Source organism: Podarcis filfolensis (genome assembly GCF_964270895.1).
Source record: "Podarcis filfolensis genome assembly, chromosome: 13".
Lineage (NCBI taxonomy): Eukaryota > Metazoa > Chordata > Lepidosauria > Squamata > Lacertidae > Podarcis > Podarcis filfolensis.
Genome location: NC_139615.1, coordinates 44,507,062 through 44,532,958, shown reverse-complemented (window position 1 = coordinate 44,532,958; position 25,897 = coordinate 44,507,062). Strand labels below are relative to the sequence as shown.

The following is a 25,897-nucleotide window of genomic DNA, read 5'->3' as shown; positions in this document are numbered from 1 at the left end:
ACGGTCACTCCAGCTTACTGTCCCCAGGCAAGCAGGAAAAGACACAGACTTAACTCAGCAGTCACTACAACTTTATTAAGACAAAACTCTTACAAGCCATAATATATAAAGTGCACATAAGTTGCCAGCAGCAAAGCACAGAGACACAAGCAGCCAGAGGAGTTGAAGAGGCCAAGACAAGAGTGGCTTTGAGAGAAATTGCTCTGCCCCCCCCCCACCATTTCTCCAATACAAGAGCAGTTCCATTAAACTTCCTTTTGGTGCGTGTTGTGTTGTGTTGTGTTGTGGGGGGTGGAAGTAAGCATACAAGTTCACAATGCTGCATGCTAAACCTGCTCTCGTTACCACTCTATAAATGTTCTGGGAAGGGACTGGAGGCCTCTGCCCAGGCCAACCTCTGCGCCGTGCCTCAAAAGTGTCAAGCGATACAGGCTTGCATTATAAGAGGGAACAGAATGCACTATGGATGTGAGGTCCAAACACCCAAACAGCTGCACAAACAATGCCTTTTTATGGGTTAAGGTACTTTTGCAACGGAGATGAGCAGATGAAGCGCCTATTACTATAGGCCCAGCCAGCCCCTAGCAAAGTATTAAAACTTGCATCACCTTAAAACCAGTGGCAGGTTCAGCACTGGATAGCTCCTTTCTGAAAGGCAGCAGCTCAGTTTGGCACTTCAAGCCATTGGTCAAATCAGAGAGTTGAGGACCTTCCCACTGCAGTCTGCCCCAGGAACCATATTCTCCTTAATCTAAAGTTGGGTGCAGAGGTAGCTGAGGGGGGAAAGTGCATTTGCATCTATTTTATTTAGCTACAACCCCATAGCTAATCTCACACTCCAATTCCAACTTCCCTGCTACCAAAAATAATTTGCTGCTATGCAGATAGCAATCCGAACATTAGCCTCCTTCATGGCTTTAGGCAGCATTTAACGCAGTGTTTCCCAAACCTGGCCCTCCAGCTGTTTTCGGACTACAATTCCCATCATTCCTGACCACTGGTCCTGCTGGCTAGGGATGATGGGAGTTGTAGTCCAAAAACAGCTGGAGACCCAAGCTTGGGAAACCTTCTGATTTAATGCATCGAAGAGTGGGAGTTATTTTATTAACTTCGGCACCAAGCACGCACACACGTAATCTCGGAAGCAGGCTGCTGCCCTAGAAAGCTCCCATCACAATTGGGCTAGTCTGTTTCTTTGCATTTTTACAGGTAAGGGCTGCTGTGGAGGGCCCTGTATGAGCGACAGCCAGGGAGAGGAGGGGGACTGCAATCTGGCAGCTGCTGGGCCTCCTTTTCTCACAACAGAATCAATATCCGTGTTGGGAAGCAGAGTAAAATGGTTTGAGCGACTGTGTGATAGATGTCCTTGTTTCCCCACCACCACGCGTATTCAGGTGCTGGGAAAAGATGAACTGCTGCTTAGTTCTTTCTGTGTTTAATTTCCGAGAAAGATTTGGGAAGTCTAGGCTGTCCAGCAATCGCAGCCCCACTGCCTGGAAAGCCCTGATCCCAGATGACAAGAGGGAAGGTTATAGCTATACAGGAGAAAACGCACTCTACGCATGTTTAGACACTATCCATGGTATTACTCTACATGTCAAATGTAGGCCAAGGGACAGGCAGGGGAAGGGATTTGGCCAATAAACCCTTTCAAAGAGTGTTCTACTTGGGATAAATGCGGGAGCTTCTACAATTAGGCAGCTATCTTGATCTGAAATGGCTGAAAATCCTTCAGACTAGGCCTAAATGTTGCTCTCTGCCGGTAGTAAGAAACCGCTCCCTGATGATGCAGGAGATAATAGAATTCAAAAGCTCTGCATACTACTAATACGAAACCCAGCCCCATAGTGTAAAACTTCTTTCGCCACCTCTAAATGGACAAGACTGTCACACGCAGCAGCTGCTATGCCAAACTTTGAGAAGAACGTCTCGTCTTCTGCTGGTGCCTGCAAATAACCTCAACAGTAGGAAAAGCTGGCTATTATTACCGCCGGAGCTGATGAGGATCCAGCCCTTACAGTAATTCACCCATCGACTCAGCTTTCCACCCTCTACAGCTCACGGAGTGTCCAGCTCTCCGCGGCCTACCCTTGGTGGAGCAAATTATTCTAAAGTGCATGCTAACTTGTTTGTTTTGAATACATCGATAGGCAGGGGGAAATCCTGATTTCTGAGGGAGAGGAATTTGGTCAGGAACAGACTACACATCCCATCATCCCTGGCCACGCTGGCAGGGGCAGATGGGAGTTGTTGTCACAAAACACCATCCCTGAAACAGCATTTCGTAAGGTTTCATTTTAGCCGGGACACGTACCCCCAAACATCCCTTGCATGAAACCTCCTGCAGCTTCAAAGGTGCTGATTTATTCATTCATTCACTTATTTATTTAAAATAGCTTAAAGGGGTAGAATCTGACCAAAAACGTGAACTCAGCAAGTGAGGAGGAGTGTTGCCAGTGCTGCAGGGCCTGAGATTCTGCCGGAGGGCTTGGGAGAGGACAGATGATGAATAAGCAACTTCCTTGCTTCAGAGGCGACGGGAGAATTGCTCACGAGACTCTGGGGGAATTATTCCTGCAGGATTGTAGCCACAGAGTCATTTCTCAAAAACAGCGGGTCTTGGGCAGCACCATTCTGCGCAGTCGCTTTGTCGCTACCAGCAGGGACTCTTGGTTCAGACCAAGAGGACTGAAAACAACCGGGGCTTCCTCCGGACTCCGAAAACGCTTTGTACTCCCCATCTCCCAATATCTACCACATACTGACGGGATGGGAGAGACCCGATTATGGCCAGGGAGGAGAAGCCCCATTACGCCCTAATGCAACCAACAGAAGGGGTCAAATCACCAAACCAGAGCCGATGGCATCTGCGCCTTGTCTCCCATGCCCTGACGCTTCCTACAGCCCTCTGCCCCATCTTATCAACCCACTTTACCTGCCCCAAACACTCCTCCTCACCTTTCTGCCCACATCTCTATGTGCCCATGCTCCTTGCTTTTAACTACAGCTCCTTAGCCTATACGAATTCCTTGCTCCCATGACCTCCTGTGCTTAGCACTTCACGGCCCATCCTTCCCTGCAGGTGGGGTTCTCGCTTGTGTTGCTCTTGCCTGCAGAGAAGGGAGGGGGCAGCCAGAGGAAAATAATACTTCCTGCAGCTCAAACCAGGCTTCCCCGCAAAAGACCAACAGAGCCCACAAAGCCCAGGCTCATTCTGCACGGGGCAGGGCTCAAACGCCTTTTCAGCACCTCTGAATTTTCCTCCGACAGTAACTGAGAAGTGCTCCCCAGCTCAGGCCTTGGAAGTCAGAATCTCACTTCTGTAGGACGTTTGTGGGCCTCTCCTGCTCCTCCTTTCCTTCTCTGAAGAGGGACTTGGATGGAATGAAGCGCTCACGACACACACAGCAACAAGGGAAGCAGCATGGATAGGGTGCGGCGATGCTTGCTGAGAGCACGGCTAGATTATTTCGCCTTCTCTTTCTATGCCAACGTATTTGAGCGCGTCTGCCTGGCTGTACCTGCAGAGAAGAGAAAGCAACGTGGAGGTTCCTCCACAACTTCTCAGCACCACCCAGAGCTAAAAAGCTTGTGCGCCTTCCCTGTCGCATGCACTCTCACCTGTAATCGAAAAACAGCTCTTCACCGGCCTGGATGGCTCTCTTGGCAAAGATCCCAATGCGGTGGTCCCCGTTCACCATCACCACTGAGTCAGAGCAAGAGAGAGAGTGCATCAGTTGCTCGGCCACATCAATGTAGGACAATCGCTCCTCCCTCCCTCCCCCACCAACTCCTCAGGGTCCCGGCCGCCCACCAACCATCCACGTACGTGGTCCCGAGTTCAAGGTACTTGCTAAGACACAGCAAAACTCGGGAAGAAGGTTCCAGATGGTATCTTCACAGCCAGAATCTACTTTTGCACATAAGCATCAAACTGGCATAGACAACAGTAACTGGTTAATCCAACCCCCCCCCCCATTTTATTTACGAAGACTAGAAACCCAAAAGCTTTTACTGAACGCTAGGATCTATTTCTTATATTCATTAGACGGCCAACAGCTATCATTCTCTTTTTGCCATTCTGGATTTTGCAAGAGGCACTCAGTGAGTCTGGCTTCCAGCAGTTTCTGGATTAGGGCTTTGAGACACTGAGCCTTCACCCCATCTAAACTTCTTGTTTCTCCCCCACAGCTGCAGGATGTTACTCCCTTTTCCCCCAGAACCCCTGATAGGGCCCTCGTATCTACGGGACCGCCTCTCCTGGTATACCCCGCAGAGGACCTTAAGGTCCATGAACAACCATAGTTTAGAGGTCCCGGGCCCTAAGGAAGTCAGACTATCCTCCACCAGGGCCTTTTCAGTGATGGCTCTGACCTGATGGAATGCTCTGTCCAATGAGACTAGGGCCCTTCAGGATTTAACCTCCTTCCGTTGGGCCTGTAAGAGAGAGCTATTCCACCTGGACTTTAATTTGAATTCAGCCTGATCTTTTATTTCCCTTCCCTTCCCTCCTCCTCCCCTTTTATGAAGATCACCTGCTCTGAGACCCCACAGCTAATTCTCCCCTGGCCTCCTCGCTGGCCCAAGTAGGACCAATTCAGCCAGCTAGCCCTGGGGGTTACCTAATGCTTATTACCCCTAAACTGATTTTTGAATTTTATTGTTATTCATGTTTTTATACTGTATTTTATGTTGCTTTTATAATTAAGTGTTTTAAATTTGTCATTAGCCACCCTGAGCCCGGTTTTTGAACAGGGAAGGGCGGGGTATAAATAAAAATTTATTATTATTATTATTATTATTATTATTATTATTATCCGTGCTCAAAGCCTCCCCTTCCAGGAAAACCGATTCTACTGAAGATTTCTACTTTCAAAAACCTGCAGCCACATTTCCGGGGGTTTTGACTACAGAACCGCTTTGCTGTGGTCCTCTTTATCTGACCTGATTATTTAAAAATGCATTCCCTACCATGTCTGCTTTATTTATTTATGGGGGTGGGGGGATGAGAAAGACACCAAGGGGCTGTTCTGCTCCCACAGAACAGTCGCTGAGCCCCCCCATCTTACCTTTGGCATAACAGTTGGGGTTGACAGAGTGGTTTGCAAACCGGATTTTGTTTCCTTTCCGGGTGGCGTCAACAACGAAATCTGTCCGGGGAAGAAAAGCAGAGCTAAAGAGACCACAGATGCTACTGGGCCCTGTTGAAAAAGCTGAACTGCCTCTCTCCAAACTAAGCAGAGGGGCTGGATTTTTTTGGGGGAGGGGTTCCCGCATTGCCACTACCATGCGAACTGCTTCCCCCCATCCCCTTCCGTTACCCAGGATTGTGTCACTGATCCGACGTGGTCAGTTACCGTTATTGAGGTTGAAGAGGAAGCTGGACATGTACTTGTCATAGACCTTCCCACGTCGGTCAGCCTCATCTTGAGAGATGAGCTGAAGCAAGCAAGGAAGGAAGGACAATAGATAAAAGCCAGTGAGTGGGCAAAAGGAGACCAAGTCAGATCCTGTCAAGCAAGCAGATAGGGTTGTTACAGGGATCAACCTCCCTCAAAGAACCCCTAGATCGGGCAGACAAGAGCCCCCCCAAAGCGGAAAAAGACCAGCACACATTCCCTGCAAGAAACAGCACAGCGGGGGAGCTAATACAGTCGTACCTTGGATCCCGAACGCCTTGCGAGTCAAATGTTTTGGCTCCCAAACACTGCAAACCCAGAAGTGAGTGTTCCGGTTTGCAAATGTTTCTCGGAAGTCGAGCGTCTGACGCAGCTTCCGATTGGCTGCAGGAGCTTCCTGCGGCCAATCGGAAGCCGCGACTTGGTTCCCAAACGTTTTGGAAGTCAAAAGGATTCCGTTCGACTTCCAAGGTACCACTGTATAGTCATGGAGGAGAAGAGAGCACCTAACCCTAGCTCAGCCTCACTTTCCCGTAGAACAGCAAAGACCACTGGCTATGCGCTACAATGCGCCCCCCTCCCCCAAGAGAATAGCATCATGACTGCCTAGAAAGTTTCCCCCAACCACAGCCCACGTCAGCTGGCCACAAATGATCACAAACGCAGAGGCTGTCTGCCTGGATCTTCAAGCCCCAGGTGCCATTACTTAGAAGGACTGCTGACCCAGGAAGCGCCCCCAAAATCCAATGGAAGGCAATTTCCAGCTGCCTCATCTTAGCCTTTGGGCTATGGGGGGACGGCAAAACCAGAGCTAGCCACAAAACGCACTTTGGGGAAGGATTTGACAATTGCACAGGTTTCCCATCCAATGCCAGACCTGACCAAAGAAAGCTGCGCTTCCTCCACAAAGTCCCTTTCCCGCCTTATGAGATCATGGAGGTGGGATGCCAAGAAATCTTTGATTTGCTGCCCCACCCCCTCCACCCACCCGCTTTGACACCAACAGAGCAGAGGAAGGCCGCGCCAGAGAGGAATTTGGAGCTCCCGTGCCACATCCTGCCTCCCAACTCACCTCCCCGCAGTACTCAGAGATAAATTCATTCTTCTGCACCGCCTCCTTGATGAAGGTTCCCCACCCGGCAACATCCGATGGGGCGAGCAGCAGGTGCTAAGAGGAGGAGAGATGGAAGGTGCCTCAGCCTGCCCTGCCGGGTCCCTGGGAAAGTGGCGGCAGACCACACTGACCCAGGGACTCAGAGGGCTGGGAGGGACCAAATAGGTACTCCAGGCCCCCTTCAACACATCCGTTATCCACTACCCACATCCGTTCTGGAAGATGCCTGTCCTTCAAAGCCCCCCAATCTGTTGATGCTCTAACTCAGGCTTCCTCAACCTCGGCCCTCCAGATGTTTCGGACTACGATTCCCATCATCCCTAGCTAGCAGGGACGATGGGAACTGTAGTCTCAAAACATCTGGAGGGCCGGGGTTGGGGAAGCCTGCTCTAACACAAAGCTCCCAATCCGTTGGTGCTCTGAGCCCAGAGCAGCAATGCTCAGAGGAGCCCCTTTGGAAAAGCAAGCTGCTTAGCCCTTACGGCTGTGGAAATAAGCCCAGCGACGCTTGTCAAAGCTGGGAAACTTACTCAGCATTCCCAATAAAGAATGGCATTGGGGTTGAGCATTTCTCTTCTTCGTTTTTAAGTGGTTTTTACAAATTCATTCACGCTCAAAATCGCAAATAATAAGAATTACACAGGATTCCCCTGAATCTCAAGGCTTCCCTCCTCCCTTCTGTGGGTTCTTTGGTTAACTTTTCCAGCTGCATTATTATAAATCCTCCCGTTTTTCCATTCCTCCATCGTATCCGAAGTCTATGTAACATTACGAGAGCTATTTAAGACCTGCCAAAGTGTTTACAGTGGTCTGTTTGCTTCCACTTGCTCCTCCCCATGGCTAGCGGAAGCAAACGAGTTACGCAAAACACATCAGTCTGTGCAACTGATCTATTTTGCGTAGCTCAGTTTGCTTCCGCTAGCGATGGGGAGGAGCGAGAAATAATGAGAAATACTTGGGGTTGAGCATTGGTCATTACTTCTTGCTCCTCCCGATGGCTAGCAGAAGCAAAAGGAGTTATGCAAAATACATCAGTTGCACAGAATTCCTATGCAGGCTTTCCCCGTTCCGCCCCCCACCCCTTCCACAGCAAATTCAAATATCCACACCTTTTCATTAGCACCAACCCACAGCATGCAATCTCGACTAACCTTCTCTCTCCTCCCCACTCTCTGAACAGAGATATACCTTCTTAAGACCCCGCTGGATGCTGCAGTTCTTGCAGGAGACCACCTTGGATTCCCAGTGCTCCGAGGCGCCGCAGGTCAGGCAGAGGTCCGGGTCACACTCTCGGACCGCCAGGTAGCACGGGCACTGCTTGGTGTTGCACTGCGTTTTGCACCGGCAGCCTGGGAAACGGTTCTGGCCTTGCGGGAGAAAACAACAGAGACACATTTCAAAGGGACTCGCGCGCCACGAGAAAGACGGAAAACAAACCCACGTGAGGTCGAGTGCCTGCCCACTCTTCCTGGAACGCCAGGCGCCAGGATTTTCCAGCCCGGCCTAGTGCCTCGCCCCTTACAGTCGGGATTGCACTGGCAAAACTTCTCGCAGAAATTCTGGGTCATGATGCACGGGCAGGAGCTGTCGCAAGGGTGGTCCGGGTGGTCGCAGGGCTGGTAGTTGTACACCTGAGTGGAGGAGCTGTCTGCACAAAGAGAAAGGGGGGAAAGCTGTGAGCTGAGCCCCGTAGAAGTTTGAGGGTCAGACAGACAGGAGACCCCCAACAGACAGTGTTGGGGCCATGCTCAGCTTCACCTGGTGCTAGAATAGGGCTTGAACGACAAGAGGCTACCCTTTTGAGACCTTGGCAAGCATAGCTTCCCTGTTAAGGGTTTTTCTTTAAAGAACACTAAGGGCAATGAGGGAATACCTGCTCTGACTTGAATGGCACTGCCTTAGGGGAAGCGACCAGGGGATTCTGTTCGAGACTCAAACAGGAAAGACTACAGGCATGGCAAAACCGGGTGCCTGCTGACATTCTGGACCCCCCCCCCCCCGCAAATTTCCAGTTGGGCAGAAAATCACACGGGGACATTGTTGGGGGAGAATGCACAGTACCTTTTTTAAGTTGGATCTTCCGACAGTGAGCAGCCCAGAGCCTTTGTTGGAGACAGGGGCAGGGGGAGAGAGGAGAGAGAAAAGAATGCCCCAGTGTGATGTTACCATATGAGTGCTGGAGGTGAAATAGTTAAACAAGTTACCCTATCAGAACCCAGGGGGGTGGAGTCAGAGGGACTATAAAACCAGCTCTGGGAGGGGCAACAGGGGAGTTTTGTTGGAAGTTGGGTGGTTGGTTGGAGTGGGAGTGAATTGGGATAGAGTCTGTGGGTAGGTTGAGTTAGTGTAACAAAATAGGCTGAGTCAGGAACAGTTAGGGGCTAGGCAGACAAGTAAATATCGGAGAGGTGGTTTAGTGAGTGAGAGCAGGTAGCGGAAGTTATAGGTCTGGATAGGCAGCCCGTGAATGTAATTGACCGATACTGTTTATGAAACCACACGCTTGTTAAACTGCAATAAATAAACAAAAGTTTATGTTCCAATTTAACTGGACTCAGTATTGTACCAGGTAGGGCCTGGGTGGTGGCAGCGGGAAATAAAGTGGTGGCACAGGGATCAATAGACGGTGAAACGTCCAGGGACCCTGTGTGATCGCCACACCCAGTTTTAATCCTGACGACACACCATGCTGAATCCCCAAGGCTCAGTAGCTTCTATCCTGATCTTCCCTGACACATCCTTCCCAGGGGAACTGGGAGCTGGGGGAACAGCAATATGGGCGGCAGGGGGCTTTCCAGCCAAACAACATTCAGAGAGGGGAATGGACATGAAGCAGCCACATCTTAGATCTTTGACCCCTTTCCTCAATATGTGTGGAAAAGCAGAAACAACAGCTAGGAATTCATTTGTCCTGCGCAATCCCTGCCCCCCCCCAGGCTTCATCAAGGGGCAACTATATTCTGTAGCCCAATGGAACTATTTTTACGCGGGACTTCCTCGTGAGCTTCCTACTGGACAGGCTGTCCTGGCCACACACCTGTGCTTCCTCTTCTTCTTCTGGGAGGGATTCAAAAGCTCATTCATGGGCAGCTTCATGATCAAGGACTCCTTTACAGCAAACTGAAAGACCTGCCGGGAGAGAAATGCAGCTCGTTCAAGGGACTTTCAGTGTCAGGAACTTTGCACATGCGATGCCTGGTGCGGCTGCTGGCCTGGTTTTCCCAGCCACCCAGAGGTCCACCATACCTGCTTGCAGGTCTTGGTTCCCAGGAGCCGAGAGATTGAGCAGAAGTTGTTGAAGTAAGTCCCGTGGAAGACGCGGAAGAGGGACTCCTCGGCTCCGGTCCACTCGACAGGCTCCAGCGGCATGTCAGCCACGAAGGGCTGTGAAGAGGCAGGGCTCAGCTTCGGCTTAGTTGGGGTCTGGCAACGTGAGTTTGCCTCTAGAGCAACATGAGAACAAACACAAAAGGTTGGAAGAGAACCCGCCTAAAAAAGCAAGCGGCAAAGGAGCTGCTGGTCCCTTTTGCTGTGGGACAATCCTCAAAAAAAAAAGTAGGCTTTTATCAGATGCTTTTATCCCTAACCCCACTCCAGGCTTGAACCTGGATGCAAAAAATAGGTTCTGGGATTAAGCTGTTTGGAAGTACCTTATTTTTTGCTCTATAAGATGCACTTTTCCTCTCCTAAAAAGTAAGGGGAAATGTGTGCGCGTTTTTTGGAGCAAATGCAGGTGGGAGGCGGGAGCAGCCCATCAGCTCCTTCTCCCTCCTCGGGGAAAAGCCCCGAAGAGCCGCACACACGCTCCACGCGACTCGTGAAAGGGAGCGCTGAGCAGAGCCTGGGATGCATACAGGCTCTGCTCTGCGCTCCCTTTAAAGAATATTTTTTCACTTGCATTCCCCCTTTAAAAACTAGGTGCATTTTATGGTCAGGTGCATGTTATGGAGCGAAAAATACGGCAAATTCTGGAGGAACTCTGCCTTGAAAACAGCAGGCTGCGCATCTCCTTCAATCTAGTTTCACTAGCAACCCCAAGAAGCACAGCAAGACCTTGCTCAGCAGGAACTGCTGGGGCCACGATTCCTGCAGCTCCTGCACACACATACACACACCCTTCCCACAGGGCAATGAGAGGATCTTTCAAGTACCAGAGGAACTGGAGGCCCAGTCATTGCCCGTGTCTCTGTCGCTATCGCCTTCTTTCGCTTCGTTGCTCGTGGAGGCGGAAGCGCTGGAAGTGTTACTGAGTGTCAGATGCCTGCGGCGACGTCGTCCAGAGCACTTGGAGCGCGGGTTGTGCAGCACAGCAAACTCCTTGGCTCCCTCCTATAAGCAAATCTTCATTAGAAGAGCCCATACAGAGACATGGGGATTCCCTAGTGCTGCGTATCTCAAATTTGGGCCCCCAGCTGTTGTTGGACTACAACTCCCATCATCCCTTGCTAGCAGGACCCGGCTAGCACCTGCCTTTGAAGTTTCTGTTGTTGAAGAAGAACGGTGGGTTTCAGGTCAGTATCAGAGTGCTGGGGGTGGGGAATTTGAAACATTCTTCCATTAGCAATTATTTGCCGGTAATGCTTCTATATTCTACGCACAGAACAAACAGGTCATTCTCAAAGTTAAAATAATAAAAGGATGCCAATCTGACATAAAAAGGGCTTGCTTACTAGTGATTTTTGTTAGCCACATTGTGAGCCTTTTGTAGCTAAAGAACAAAGCTTTTAAATAAAAGTAAATAAAACAAACATTTGGAAACCACCTGGAGAACTTAACACTCTCCCAAGACATTCTGGCGCTGGCCTTATGAGTTGCCATTCTTCAACAAAAGAATAAGGGAGACTCTGGCATGCAGTTACTTACTTGGAACCGATCAGGAAATTCGATCCTATTCATTCCGGTCAGAATGGAGGCAACGGTTTCATTTCCCACTTACAGGTGTTAACCAGCACAACAAACCAAGGATGACTGTGTTATCGTCACTTGTTGCTGCTGTGAATGGCTACACTTATCTTGTATACATTCAAGGTTTACACAAAAATTCTCACAGACTATCATTTGTCTCTCTCTCTGTCAATGTGTGTGTGCATGAGACAGAGAGAACGGATAGCGCTAACTCTAATAAGTGGATTGCGGACCATGAAAAGGCATGGCTCAATAAATGTGCTAGCCTTAAAAGGTACTAAAGAATTACACTCTCTTTTTTTTTGCTCCAACATAAAGGTAAAGGTAAAGGGACCCCTGACCATTAGGTCCAGTCGTGACCGACTCTGGGGTTGCGGCACTCATCTCGCTTTATTGGCCGAGGGAGCCGGTGTACAGCTTCCGGGTCATGTGGCCAGCATGACTAAGCTGCTTCTGGCGAACCAGAGTAGCGCACGGAAACGCCATTTACCTTCCCGCCGGAGTGGTACCTATTTATCTACTTGCACTTTGACGTGCTTTCGAACTGCTAGCTTGGCAGGAGCAGGGACCAAGCAACGGGAGCTCACCCCGCCGCGGGGATTCGAACCGCCAACCTTCTGATCGGCAAGTCCTAGGCTCTGTGGTTTAACCCACAGCACCACCCGCATCCCTTTGCTCCAACATATACCACCCTAGATTCTTCACTTCTAAGTGTTCTGAACAGAATATCTTCTTCCTAAGTGTACATCTCTCTCGCACCCTAACGTAACCTCTACCCAACATACCAACCACAGGAAGCACTCTGGCCCGCAAGGCTCCATTTCAATTTTGGTTTCTCTGTTCTTCCGCTTGTAAACGTTGGGAGTAGCGTGAAAAGCTAGAAGACAGAAGCCATTTTGTCTGGGTTACAATGAGAAGCTGACAAGATCACCTGTCACTCTAGTCCTCATCAGAAGTCCAGCCTCCCCCTTCCTGTGAGAACACCCCAAATCCAGCACTAAATAATAAAAGTTACCATTACAAGTTTGGGAGAACTTGGCAATAACCCCTCCCATATCCAGCACACCAGAGTTAAGAATGCAAGATTGGGGTGGATTAGGGGGCATTTAAGAACGAAAATCTATCCTCCCCAAGAACTTGAGAAATTTCTCGTGTCTTTCACGTGCTGTTAATTAACCTTGCAATGTTTCATTACGGATGAATAATCCAAATTATTGAGCTTACTGTTAGCATTGCAAGAGCTAACCCAAGGTTTCCCAAACTTGCGTCTCCAGCTGTTTTTTTGGACTACAACTCCCATCATCCCTAGCTAGCAGGACCAGTGGTCAGGGACGATGGGAACTGTAGTCCAAAAAAACAAAAAACAGATGGAGACCCAGGTTTGGGAAACCCTGAGCTAACCAATAGGAATTTTAACTGAAATGTTTGCCTGCAAATGAATTATGGTTTGTAATCATGACATGCGTTTTACAGATTTTGTTAAACCACTCTGGGGTAGACAGGTGGGTGAATGGATAAGCAGGCAACTTTTTGCAGAGGCACATTCCAAATGGTGGGTATGGATACATTTACAGAGGAGCAGTTGGATCCTGCTAGGGACCTGGCAAGACAAGATTGGCTAAGATCTGTAGGGAACGTTTCCCATGTCATAGGGAGCATCTAGGCCACCTCAAATACTTGGACGCAACCGCTTTGGAATAGCCACTGCTTCTCCCTGAATTGGAAAGCTGGAACAGAAAAGGCCAGGGTGAGAGAGGCGGGGATTGTGTCGGAAACTTACGATGGAGGAAACAGTCGTACTTGAAGCAGCGCCTGCAGAAGAGAGTGTGGAAAGAGTGCAGGGTCTGCTCACGCTGAACAGATTTGGCACACGGTCCATCGATGTTTGGCGTGCATTGGGGAGGGAGCACATTCGGGTCAGATTCTTTTGTCAGTTCTCTGTATCTGTGGAGGGGGTGAGGCGGATAGAAAAGTCACTCGAAGGCACTCAATAAGGTGCTCCAAATGATAGGACGCTTAGCTCAGAGCCAGCTGGGTGGACGGACAGTTTGCATCGATTGCGGACTTGAAAACACCTGCCACTTTCTAAAATAATTCTTCTTCTTTTTTTAAAGGGAGTGCGTTGCCACTTCAGGGTTTCCTTGCTAAGAGGCAGATGCCGCTTTGGGTGTTACTCAAGCACAAAGCACTACGCCCAGGAATACAACCGAACACATTCAAGGGAGCTCAAGATATCTGCACAATCTTCATTACGCTGCAGATTCTGGGATCACAGAGTCAGAGCAGAGCCAAGAAGCCGTCTAATTCAGCTCCTTTTATGAACCACATTCATCCGCTGCCCAGTGCCCAAAGATCTGCCCACCTGGTCCAGACTTTAGCACACAGGAAGCCAAGTGCATGGCAGGGCATAGGCCTACAGAGCATATTGCTCAAAGGTTCGTTGAACAAGGAAGCGGAGTCTCACACTGCAGTGGCGGGAGGCCAAAATAAGGCAGCACACACACCAGGAGGGAGTTACAGCCGCTTCAGGTTGCATTTTTTGGGTTGCGGACCGCCAAAATCCGGAAGTACCGGAATGGGTTACTTCCGGGTTTCGGTGGCCGTGCATACGCAGAAGCGCTAAATCGTGCTTTGTGCATGCGCAGAAGTGCCAAATCGCAACCCGCGCATGCGTAGGTGCGGGTTGCGAACGTGCATCCCGCATGGATCACGTTCACAACCCGAGCGGCCACTGTAGTAATTAAGGGGAAAACCTTGATTTAAGTTGAGCATCTCTACCTACACTGTGAAGCAATGGCTGAAACTCACAAGTTAAGCTGTGCAAACCATGTACAGTGGTACCTCTGGTTACGTACTTAATTCGTTCCGGAGGTCCGTTCTTAACCTGAAACTGTTCTTAACCTGAAGCACCACTTTAGCTAATGGGGCCTCCTGCTGCTGCCACGCCGCTGGAGCACAATTTCTGTTCTCATCCTGAAGCAACGTTCTTAACCCAAGGTATTATTTCTGGGTTAGCGGAGTCTGTAACCTGAAGCATATGTAACCTGAAGCGTATGTAACCCGAGGTAGCACTGTATTCCAGTTACTGATCCTGGGAATTTATAACTCCGCCTACTCTTATAACCCATGACTAGAATTGCCAAAATGCTGTGTCAGGAATAAAAAGCGGCTACCTCTCCTTCATATCCTCTGGAAAGCCATTCTCTGGGAACATTGACGAAAGAGCAGTGAAGATCATGTCATTTGGAAAGTGCTTCTTCAGACATTTCTTGTTGCCTGCATCACAGGGAAGGAGGGAAGGGTGGTGATTTCTGAATTAAAGCACTTTATTCCCCTCCTGGAAATAGTCTTCCAAGATAGGAGTGGCCTAGAGCAGAGTTAGAAAAAACCCTATAAAAGTAAAGCAGATGCTCGTACAAGCATTAGATAATACACCAAGTATAAACAAAAAAATTTTTTTCCTTCCAGTAGCACCTTAAAGACCAACTAAGTTAGTTCTTGGTATGAGCTTTCGTGTGCATGCACACTTCTTCAGATACACTGAAACAGAAGTTGCCAGATCCTTCTATATAGTGAGAAGGTGGGGAGGGGTATTACTCAGAAGGGTGGTGGGAATGGGTGATTGGCAGATAGCTGTGATGAGCCTGTTGACGACTCTTAACGACTGCAATAGGTCTTACAGGAAAAAGCAAGGGGTGAGAAGGTGAAAAATGGCTTTGTCATGTATAATGAGATAAGAATCCAATGTCTTTGTTCAGACCAGGTCTCTCCATGGTTTTAAGTTTGGTAATGAGTTGCAAGTCAGCAGCTTCTCTTTCCAGTCTATTTCTGAAATTCCTTTGTAGTAATACAGCTACTTTGAGATCTTGTATAGAATGTCCTGGGAGATTGAAGTGTTCTCCTACTGGTTTCTCTGTCTTGTGATTCTTGATGTCCGATTTATGTCCGTTTATTCTTTGGCGTAAGGTTTGGCCTGTTTGTCCAATATAGAGAGCTGAAGTATAAGACAGAGAAATCCCTCAATTTTATTCTAGAAAGCAAACAGGCTGCATGGAATTATTGTATGTAGCGTGCAGCTAGCCACTCAAGGCTTCCCATGAAGCAAAATACACACGCCACGGCCATCTTGATCTGCATGTAAGTTGAAATTTAGTTCCTACAAGAAAAGGAACTTCCGCATAGGAATTGTGGAGCGTTTGCAGCAGCCCTTAACCTGCTCCTTCTCAGATCAATAGCAGCAGCCTTGCTAGTGACAAAAAATGCTAGCAAATTTAGGGAAACTTGCGCTGGGTGGCTTCCATAAGATGACATCATTTCTGGGGTGATACAAGAGCTGTGAATTTTAGCAGAAATGGACTCCGATCTGTATAACAAGCAAGGCCCTTATGGTTCTGACAGCATCATGGTGCGCCGTAATAGGAGGGGGGAGGGTGATGCTGGAAGGGTAGAATCATAGAATCATAGAGTTGGAAGAGACCACAAGGGCCATCGAGTCCAACCCCCTGCCAAGCAGGTAACACCATCAGAGCACTCCTGACATATGGTTGTCAAGCCTCTGCTTAAAGACCTCCAAAGAAGGAGATTCCACCACACTCCTTGGCAGCAAATTCCACTGTCGAACAGCTCTTACTGTCAGGAAGTTCTTCCTAATGTTTAGGTGGAATCTTCTTTCTTGTAGTTTGGAGCCATTGCTCCGTGTCCGCTTCTCTGGAGCAGCAGAAAACAACCTTTCTCCCTCCTCTATGTGACATCCTTTTATATATTTGAACATGGCTATCATATCATCCCTTAACCTCCTCTTCTCCAGGCTAAACATGCCCAGCTCCCTTAGCCGTTCCTCATAAGGCATCGTTTCCAGGCCTTTGACCATTTTGGTTGCCCTCCTCTGGACACGTTCCAGTTTGTCAGTGTCCTTCTTGAACTGTGGTGCCCAGAACTGGACACAGTACTCCAGGTGAGGTCTGACCAGAGCAGAATACAGTGGCACTATTACTTCCCTTGATCTAGATGCTATACTCCTATTGATGCAGCCCAGAATTGCATTGGCTTTTTTAGCTGCCGCGTCACACTGTTGGCTCATGTCAAGTTTGCGGTCAACCAAGACTCCTAGATCCTTTTCACATGTACTGCTCTCAAGCCAGGTGTCACCCATCTTGTATTTGTGCCTCTCATTTTTTTTTGCCCAAGTGCAATACTTTACAAGTGCAATACTGTTAAAATTCATCTTGTTTGTTTTGGCCCAGTTCTCTAATCTGTCAAGGTCGTTTTGAAGTGTGACCCTGTCCTCTGGGGTGTTTACCTTCCACAGAAAGCCATTTCCTCTTCCGGGTGACAGGCAGCTCGTCCTTTGCCGCTTCCTGTTTGCCTTCCGCAGCATCGTGGCCCTCCTCTTCCTCCTCAGAGTACTGATTGAGCGCATCCACCAGCTCCAGGAACACAGCATCGCTGATCAGGACGGACGTCGAGAGCATTTCTGGATGGGAAAATCAGGCAAAAGGTGGATGGCATATACTCAAGCGTGGAAAAGATGCAGCTTCTCTGTCACCACAACGATGATGGTAATGTCAACGATGACACACAAATCCAGTACAGCGGTACCTCTGGTTACGTCCGTTTCATGTTACGTTCTTTCAGGTTACGTCCTGCGGAGACCCAGAAGTACTGGAAAGGGTTACTTCCGGGTTTCGCCGCTCGCACAGACGTGCAAAATGGCACCACGCGCATGCGCAGAAGTGGCGAGTCGCGACCCGCGCGTGCGCAGATGCACCGCTGCGGGTTGCGCTCCTTTCATGTTGCGAATGGGCCTCTGGAATGGATCCTGGTCGCAACCAGAGGTACCGCTGTACGTGCAAGCAGAGTAGACTCTTCCAAAATTGAAATGCTAAGAACTCAGGGAATCCCCCCTCCTGCCCACCAGCCACCACCACATGGCCTCTTACATCCCTGTTGAAAACTATTGCCCTCGTTACCTTCCTCTCCGTGGACTTTGCCGTCGTAGTTGTTAATGAGCTCCTCAATGAAGGTTTCATCCTCCTCTTTCACCTCGTCCCCCATGTAGGGGATGTTGCACAGAACGGTTTCATCCTCCACCTGCAAACGGAGTAGACACAGCAGGTGGTTGTCCCTTGTCCACTCACCAGGAGCGCCTGCAAATGGCAGATTGCACGGCTACCTTAACGAGATCCCAGAGGGGTATTTGGTGGTCTCGCTGCATAGCCCCTCTCTTAGCACCAGAGAGCAGATCTTCCTTCATCAGTGGGAGAGGGGATTCTGAATGCAGTATTCCCCTCTGCCACCCTCTGATGGCAAGGCCATGCACACCTGCTAGAGATTTATCCCTTCCTGTAGAACTTGGGTCCTCAGCTGTTTTTTTGGACTACAACTTCCATCATCCCTCGCTATCTGGACCAGCGGTCAGGGATGATGGGAACTGTAGTCCAGAAACAGCTGGAGACCCAAGTTTGGGAAACACTGCTGTAGGATGTGGCGCACATGGTTCTGATCCTACCCACTCGGAAGCAGGACATTTTCAGAATTTCTGCTCTCTAATTATTTGCTGGTCTCCTGGCTTCAGGTTACCAACTCTGCTAACCCAGAAATAGTACCTCGGGTTAAGAACTTTGCTTCAGGATGAGAACGGAAATCGTGCTCTGGCAGCGCGGCGGCAGCGGGAGGCCCCATTAGCTAAAGTGGTGCTTCAGGTTAAGAACAGTTTCAGGTTAAGAACGGACCTCCGGAACGAATTAAGTACAGTCATACCTCGGGTTGAATGTGCTTCATGTTGAGTGCGTTTGAGTTGCGCTCCGCGGCAACCTGGAAGTAACGGAGCGTGTTACTTCCGGGTTTCGCCGCTCGCGCATGCGCAGGTCCTCAAAATGCTGTCATGCGCAGAAGCGGCGAAGAGCGATGCGTGTGTGCACAGATGTGCTGTCGCTAGTTACGTTTGCTTCTGGATGCGAACGGGGCTCTGGAACGGATCCAGTTCGTATCCAGAGGTACCACTGTACTTAACCCAAGGTACCACTGTAAATAGTTTTGAGGTGGGGAGACGGCTAGACAAAGTACTTCCCCATACACCAGCACACACTCGACCATTGCAAGGTGCACAACTCACTCTTCTGGCTATCAGGCAAAGAGAAGAGACAGCCTTGATAGGTGCAGCTAGATGACGAGTGGGGGGCATTTTATAACCTTACCATCTCAACCCAGATGCAAGAAGGCAACAGGGGGAAAGAATGGAGGGGGCTCAACAGCTGGAATGGCATGCCACCCGAGAGCTTCAGAGACTCATACTTGCCCCCAGGGATTGTTTCCTGCAGCCTCTGCACCTGGGTTTTTGTGAAAGGATCGAAAAGTTTCTTATAACATGGGAATCTGAAGCCAGGCACCTCTGCTAGCATGCCTTATCTATCTCTTCTCGCTCTGATCCTCTCTGTAGGTGGGCAGGGAAACAGCCTCACATTGAAATAATAATAATAATAAATAATAATAATAATAATAATAATAATAATAATAATAATAATAATAAATAATAATAATAATAATAGATTTTATTTATATCCCGCCCTCCCCAGCCGAAGCCGGGCTCAGAGCGGCTAACAACATTAAAATGATACAACATTCTAAAATCATTTCATTATAAAATCAGTTCAAATCAAATTAATGGCAACCATTGGGCTAGAGTTCTGTGAGGAATGCCAAAGGAGGGGGTCAGACTGTGCCTTGGCCAAAGGCCTGGTGGAACAGCTCTGTCTTGCAGGCCCTGCAGAAAAATGTCAAGTCCCGCAGGGCCCTAGTCTCTTGTGACAGAGCGTTCCACCAGATCGGGGCCACAGCCAAAAAAGCCCCTGGCTCTGGTTGAGACCAGCCTAACCTCCCTGTGGCCCAGGACCTCCAAGATGTTTTTGTTTGAAGACCGTAAGGTCCTCTGTGGGACATACCAGGAGAGGCGGTCCCGTAGGTACGAGGGTCCTAGGCCGTATAGGGCTTTAAATGTTAAAACCAGCGCCTTAAACCTGATCCTGTACTCCACTGGGAGCCAGTGCAGCTGGTATAGCACCGGGTGAATGTGATCCCGCAGCGAGGACCCCGTAAGGAGTTTCGCCACAGCATTCTGCACCCGCTGGAGTTTCTGGGTCAGTCTCAAGGGCAGCCCCACGTAGAGCAAGTTACAATAATCCAGTGGAACTCAAGCTTCTACTGGCAGACCATTAGTGGGACTTTTTTTTTTTATTCTGCAAATCACGCTGGACCTCCTCAGTCCCACGTGGGGCAGAGTGTGAGAGATATACCACCCCTTGCAGCACCCCCACAATATAGCCGGGCAATAGGCAAAGCAGTTCCCTTTCCCCAAATAGACACTAAAACCTGAATCAGGAACATTTGCTCAAAGTAAGAAGTTCTAACGCAAAACTGTTATTTGCAGCAAGGGATTCTGTATGTATGGTAGCAGCTGGTCACCTACCATGAAATTCTGCTGAAGCGGGGACCAGGAATACATGATAGGCACCAAAGCCACAGTGTTCAGAGTCCGCATGAACAAGGTCTGGGTGGTCAGACTGGGGAAAATGCTCTCGACTGTGCACTGGAATGGTGAGAATAGATGTTACACAGCTGACAGGTAGCAATTTATTCAGTCATCCAATGCCAAGGTAACCTCAACTCCACTGACTCTCAATGGTTGCTCAACCCAATTGAAGGTGCTGGTTCTTAAATGCCAAGGCCCATCTCCCAGAACATTGAAAAACACCAACATACTGTACTGTAGTCATTGTGTGTGGCTCTGCTGGTGCTTCTCTTTTGACCTATAAGACCCTGCTGATGATTCCTCTGCGTTCAATCAGGCAACAAATTAAGATAATTCCATTCAGATGGGGATCTAGGGTGGGCTGTGACCTGGAATTGTGCTGCCGTATTAAAATGGGCTTGATCTTGTCTGCTGCCAAGCCATAACAGTGGTACAAGAGTTGGTTGTGTCTATGCAGACCAAAACAAGGCCCCTTAAATATGACCAGGTGCACCTATTTGTATTCCTTGGAAGGGCATCAAGACATGATTCTGGGGAGGAACCCTCACTCATATTAAACCTGCTCAACTCACAAGCACAGTCTCACTACCTCTGTCCTAGAAAGGCCAGTCTCTAGCAAGAAGGGACAAGAGAACAACGCAGGCTGAACAGAAATTCTCGACATCTGTTGTTTTGTTCAACCTCCTCTATTCTCTAACAGAAATCTGTACGCAAAATGGAACAATGGCAAGGAATGAGGGGCACATAGCAGGAGGTAACAGCATTCTAAAAACAATATTCCTCTTTTCATCATCTAGGTCTCGAAGAGACTGTCGTAACTTCCTTTTGCATCATCACTGGGTACAGCTGAGCAGAAGGGACTGCAACTAGCCAGCAGGAGGAACTGGAGTACAACTAAGCAGGAAAGCCTTTATACTATTGAAAGCAAACCATTCTATCCAAACCCATTTCTGCATGTTTCCCTGGTTTTGTAAAGGTTAGCATTTTTTATTGAAAGTTCAGACTGGGATTCTCCATGGGACAATACTTTGCATGAGCTGGTCTAAGCCACACTACTTAAGCTTTTCAAAAGCGCTTCACCAATTCATTATGAATAAATTGTGAACCTGGGATGTGAAACCTGTGGCCCTCCAGATGTTGGTCAGCTCCTGTCAGCACTGCCAATGGTCAGGGTTGATGAGGATTGGAGGCCAACATTACAAACCCTGCTTTATAATATGGCATTGCAGAACACAAAAAGGTAGAGATATCTTGGTGTGTGGATACAAATCCTAGGGGAGGAGGCACAGAGGGTCACAACATGGCAGACTGGCACAACCACAGAACCCAACAGCTGGCTCCTCAACATACCTGTTTGAGAAAAGGATGCCCTCCAACCAGCTTCATTGATTGAATAGGTTGAACTCTAAGCTTCTTCCAGTCTTCGTTCAGAATGTTTATCGTCTCCTGAACCTTTGCGTAGTTAGACACAAACAGCGCCTGGAGAAAAAGAAGATGATTGATTGCCAACCTCGCCCTTAAGAAGTTTCCAAATCCTTTTGCCACTGGGGAAGAAGGTGCTCCATGGAGACTGCTTGAACTTAGCGAGCAGGAAGTTGCTGTTAAGCCTGCATCCCTGATAAAGGAACAATTAACGATCTTATGCAGGTTGGCAGAATTTCAAAGATGAAATCCACACAATTTTTATGCTGGTTCAGCGGAGAGCAATCTCTCCCACATAACAGCCTGTAATGACACCTGCTTGCCTTTGGTCTCAAATATGTCACCATATCTTTTCTATCAACTGGGAGACCTCCTTGCTCTCTCACATATTAATAAGTGAGTTCTGGTTTTCCTCAGTTAATAATTTTAAGATTTAAAAAAAGGCAGTCATTCCCCTCATGGCTCTTTACCTTGGCTCCCATGTTCGCTTGCAGCCTCTTGAGCTGCCTAAGGCGCATATATTCTGACTTGACCTTCCTTTTCCAATAATGGATGCATTTGGACGTTGGTACGGCTGGAATCTCCATTTTCCTGGGGGCGGGGGGGGGGGAGACAAGAAGGATCATATGAGCTATGTGAACAGTAAATGGAACCAGAGTTGTTATGGTTGCTAATATTATCGGCAACAAATCTCTTTCTCAAGAAAAGCTGCATCCCTCTGTTCTGTATCATTCATGCAAATTGATATATTTACTTGTTCTACATAGCTATTAGTCCCGGGAAAGTAGGAAACCTATGGCAAAGGAAGCGGGAAATTCCGATCAGCTGATATTCCACTCGGCATTACCTCTGGTTCTTGTTATTTCACTATACATTGCTCCCGCTTTTTGGCTTCTCTTCACACCATTCCTCTCTCTTTATAATAAAAGCTTGCATTCTCAAGATGCTGAACTGCACCCAGTAACAGCTTTCGTTTGGTGCAGTTGCAAAGCTCTAATCACAAGGTGGACGGGCCCTTAGAAGTTCAATTAATACAGCACCATCACTACCAACACTTCTGCAATAACTTAAGAACTTCAATGGCTGAAGTATGTGGGGATTTCAGGATGCAATCAAAAGGATATAATTAGAGTTTTGAAGGCAATGAGTGCTTGTGATTAACAACTAGTTGAAGAAGATGGCATGACTCTTCCTTCTTACACAGCTGAACTATGAATTGGGGAGGTAAGGACTTCAGACCCTCAAAGAATGCAGAAGCCACAGCAGAGAGAAGGCAGAAACTGCTATAGATCTAGACATAGTTCCCTACTCCAGTGAAGAGCCAACCACAATCTCTTTTTCTTTTTTCTTTCACTAGGAAGAATAGGGCAAATGCAAAAGACCCTTTCATCTCTCCTCATTCAACAGAACAGAGGAAACCTTGTAGAGCAGCTATTATTACTCCCTCCTTTGGCAATCTTCACAGAACTTTAGCCTAATGGTTGCCATCAATTTGAGTTGAATTAATTTAAATGAAATGATTTTAGAATGTTGTATTATTTTATTGTTGTTAGCTGCCCTGAGCCCGGCTTTGGCTGGGGAGGGCGGGATATAAATAAAATTATTATTATTATTATTATTATTATTATTATTATTATTATTATTCTCCAGCCGTGCTGGCTGGGGCTGCACCAAAATACCTAGAGGGCACCACATTTAGGAAGGCTGTTGTACCCATACCTGGGCATTTTCAGGTGCTTCCATCAGCACCATTTATGTCAGAAAGCACAGAAACCTGCCTAGATCAACACCTGAACAAGTGTTGAAAATAAAGGGGTGGAGGAAGAAGCAACGAAGCCTCGCCTATTGCCCACAAATTCCTCACACAGCAGGCAGGAAAAACACCACACAAAAACAAAAAAATCTGAGCTTTTTCACGCCCGTTTCTTTTTCCACACATGCCTTTGCCAAAGGCCAGGAAGCCCGGGAGAGAAGGCTGAAAAGTGCAAAGCTTTGGGAGCATTCACAGGCATGGGAGATGCAAAGGGCCGTCCCTCCCCACCACGGCCAGCCCCAATGAAACCCTGACACCTTATGGAAAGATGTCCTGAAACCCCCCACCCCACCTCCGTTTTGCAGCCCCTTATGGGAAAATGTCCCTGACACCCCTCACCCCTTTTTGCACCCCCTTATGGGAAGATGTCCCTGACACCCCTCACCCCTTTTTGCACCCCCTTATGGGAAAATGTCCCTGACACCCCTCACCCCTTTTTGCACCCCCTTATGGGAAAATGTCCCTGACACCCCTCACCCCTTTTTGGACCCCCTTATGGGAAAATGTCCCTGACACCCCTCACCCCTTTTTGGACCCCCTTATGGGAAAATGTCCCTGACACCCCTCACCCCTTTTTGACCCCCTTATGGGAAAATGTCCCTGACACCCCCACCCCTTTTTGCACCCCCTTATGGGAAAATGTCCCTGACACCCCTCACCCCTTTTTGCACCCCCTTATGGGAAAATGTCCCTGACACCCCTCAACCCTTTTTGCACCCCCTTATGGGAAAATGTCCCTGACACCCCCCACCCCTTTTTGCACCCCCTTATGGGAAAATGTCCCTGACACCCCCACCCCTTTTTGCACCCCCTTATGGGAAAATGTCCCTGACACCACTACCTCCTTTTTGCACCCCCTTATGGGAAGATGGTCCATGACACCCCCCAGCCCAACCCCCACTCCCTTTTGCACCCCCTTATGGGAAGATGGTCCATGACACCCCCAGCCCAACCCCCACTCCCTTTTGCACCCCCTTATGGGAAAATGTCCCTGACACCCCCCACCCCTTTTTGCACCCCCTTATGGGAAAATGTCCCTGACACCCCCACCCCTTTTTGCACCCCCTTATGGGAAAATGTCCCTGACACCCCTCAACCCTTTTTGCACCCCCTTATGGGAAAATGTCCCTGACACCCTCACCCCTTTTTGCACCCCCTTATGGGAAAATGTCCCTGACACCCCCACCCCTTTTTGCACCCCCTTATGGGAAGATGGTCCATGACACCCCCCAGCCCAACCCCCACTCCCTTTTGCACCCCCTTATGGGAAGATGGTCCATGACACCCCCAGCCCAACCCCCACTCCCTTTTGCACCCCCTTATGGGAAGATGTCCCTGACATCCCTCACCCCTTTTTGCACCCCCTTATGGGAAAATGTCCCTGACACCCCTCAACCCTTTTTGCACCCCATTATGGGAAGATGTCCCTGACACCCTCACCCCTTTTTGCACCCCCTTATGGGAAAATGTCCCTGACACCCCTCACCCCTTTTTGCACCCCCTTATGGGAAAATGTCCCTGACACCCCTCACCCCTTTTTGCACCCCCTTATGGGAAAATGTCCCTGACACCCCTCACCCCTTTTTGCACCCCCTTATGGGAAGATGTCCCTGACACCCCTCACCCCTTTTTGCACCCCCTTATGGGAAAATGTCCCTGACACCCCTCACCCCTTTTTGCACCCCCTTATGGGAAGATGGTCCATGACACCCCCCAGCCCAACCCCCACTCCCTTTTGCACCCCCTTATGGGAAGATGTCCCTGACACCCCTCAACCCTTTTTGCGCCCCCTTATGGGAAAATGTCCCTGACACCCCTCACCCCTTTTTGCACCCCCTTATGGGAAAATGTCCCTGACACCCCTCACCCCTTTTTGCACCCCCTTATGGGAAGATGTCCCTGACACCCCTCACCCCTTTTTGCACCCCCTTATGGGAAAATGTCCCTGACACCCCTCACCCCTTTTTGCACCCCCTTATGGGAAAATGTCCCTGACACCCCTCACCCCTTTTTGCACCCCCTTATGGGAAGATGTCCCTCTTACCCCCAGCCCAACCCCCACCCCTTCATGCACACCCCCCCCCCGCCACCAACACATATTTTCAGGGGGGTCCCTCTCCCCTCCGCTCCCTCCTACCCCGGAAAACCGTTTTCCCCACACCCTTCCCCGCCATTTCTGAGGAGGGGGCTCGCCATGGCACCCCAAATTGCCAGTACTTCCCCCCTCCCTCAAAGGTCCTTACTGCATAGGCGTGGCGGCCCCCCCCCTTTTATTCCTCAACCCACCCCAGAGCCCCCCCCCTCGAGGCCCCCCCCCCGTCACTCACTCCACAGACATCGCACTCAGGTGACCTACAGAGACCACAGAAGCAAACACCCCCCTCCTCCTCCTCCTCCGCCTTCCGATGCGCGCATGCGCGGGGAATCGCGTCACCGCTTCCTCCTCTCCGGCTCGCCGACGCGGCCCTCTTCCCGCAAAGCCACGCCCCCTTTGCCGCAGAGACCCATAGACTCTCAAGGGTAGAGGTGGAGCGTCGGGGGCGGATTCCGGGATCCGTAGTCGTTTCCTCTCGTGCGGTGAATTAAGTGGACATTGGCAACTGAGCGAAGGGGGGGCGACACGTTTGTTTGTCTATCTATTTTCAAAGTTTTTAGCGGGGCTAAAAATCCCCCCCAGATAAAAAAACAGAGCAGCGAAGTAAGACATTTTTAAATGT

At 49.2% G+C, this 25,897-nt stretch overlaps 1 protein-coding gene across 8 annotated transcripts; it reads right to left on the bottom strand.

The window, feature by feature from the left end:
• Window positions 1–54: 54 nt before the first annotated feature.
• EZH1 (enhancer of zeste 1 polycomb repressive complex 2 subunit) lies at window positions 55–25,639 on the bottom strand. Of its 8 annotated transcripts, none has more exons than XR_014541003.1 (20): window positions 25,508–25,639; window positions 21,838–21,958; window positions 21,296–21,424; window positions 19,883–20,002; window positions 17,388–17,508; window positions 16,718–16,891; window positions 14,592–14,694; window positions 13,199–13,362; window positions 12,204–12,295; window positions 10,665–10,842; window positions 9,760–9,956; window positions 9,551–9,642; window positions 8,575–8,615; window positions 8,036–8,161; window positions 7,702–7,880; window positions 6,472–6,567; window positions 5,358–5,510; window positions 5,070–5,150; window positions 3,622–3,706; window positions 55–3,521 (listed from the first exon to the last, which is right to left on the bottom strand). XR_014541003.1 is itself a non-coding variant. In XM_083582841.1 (20 exons), exons 1-20 carry the CDS (start codon window positions 25,516–25,518, stop codon window positions 3,461–3,463), a joined length of 2,253 nt encoding a protein of 750 aa, XP_083438967.1. In that variant the 5' UTR covers window positions 25,519–25,639; the 3' UTR covers window positions 55–3,460. The 8 variants fall into 8 exon arrangements, 6 of the variants coding, with proteins under 6 accessions (XP_083438967.1, XP_083438965.1, XP_083438969.1 ...); XR_014541004.1 differs by having other exon boundaries at window positions 25,537–25,627; XM_083582841.1 differs by having other exon boundaries at window positions 5,358–5,439.
• Between the last annotated feature and the right edge of the window lie 258 nt (window positions 25,640–25,897).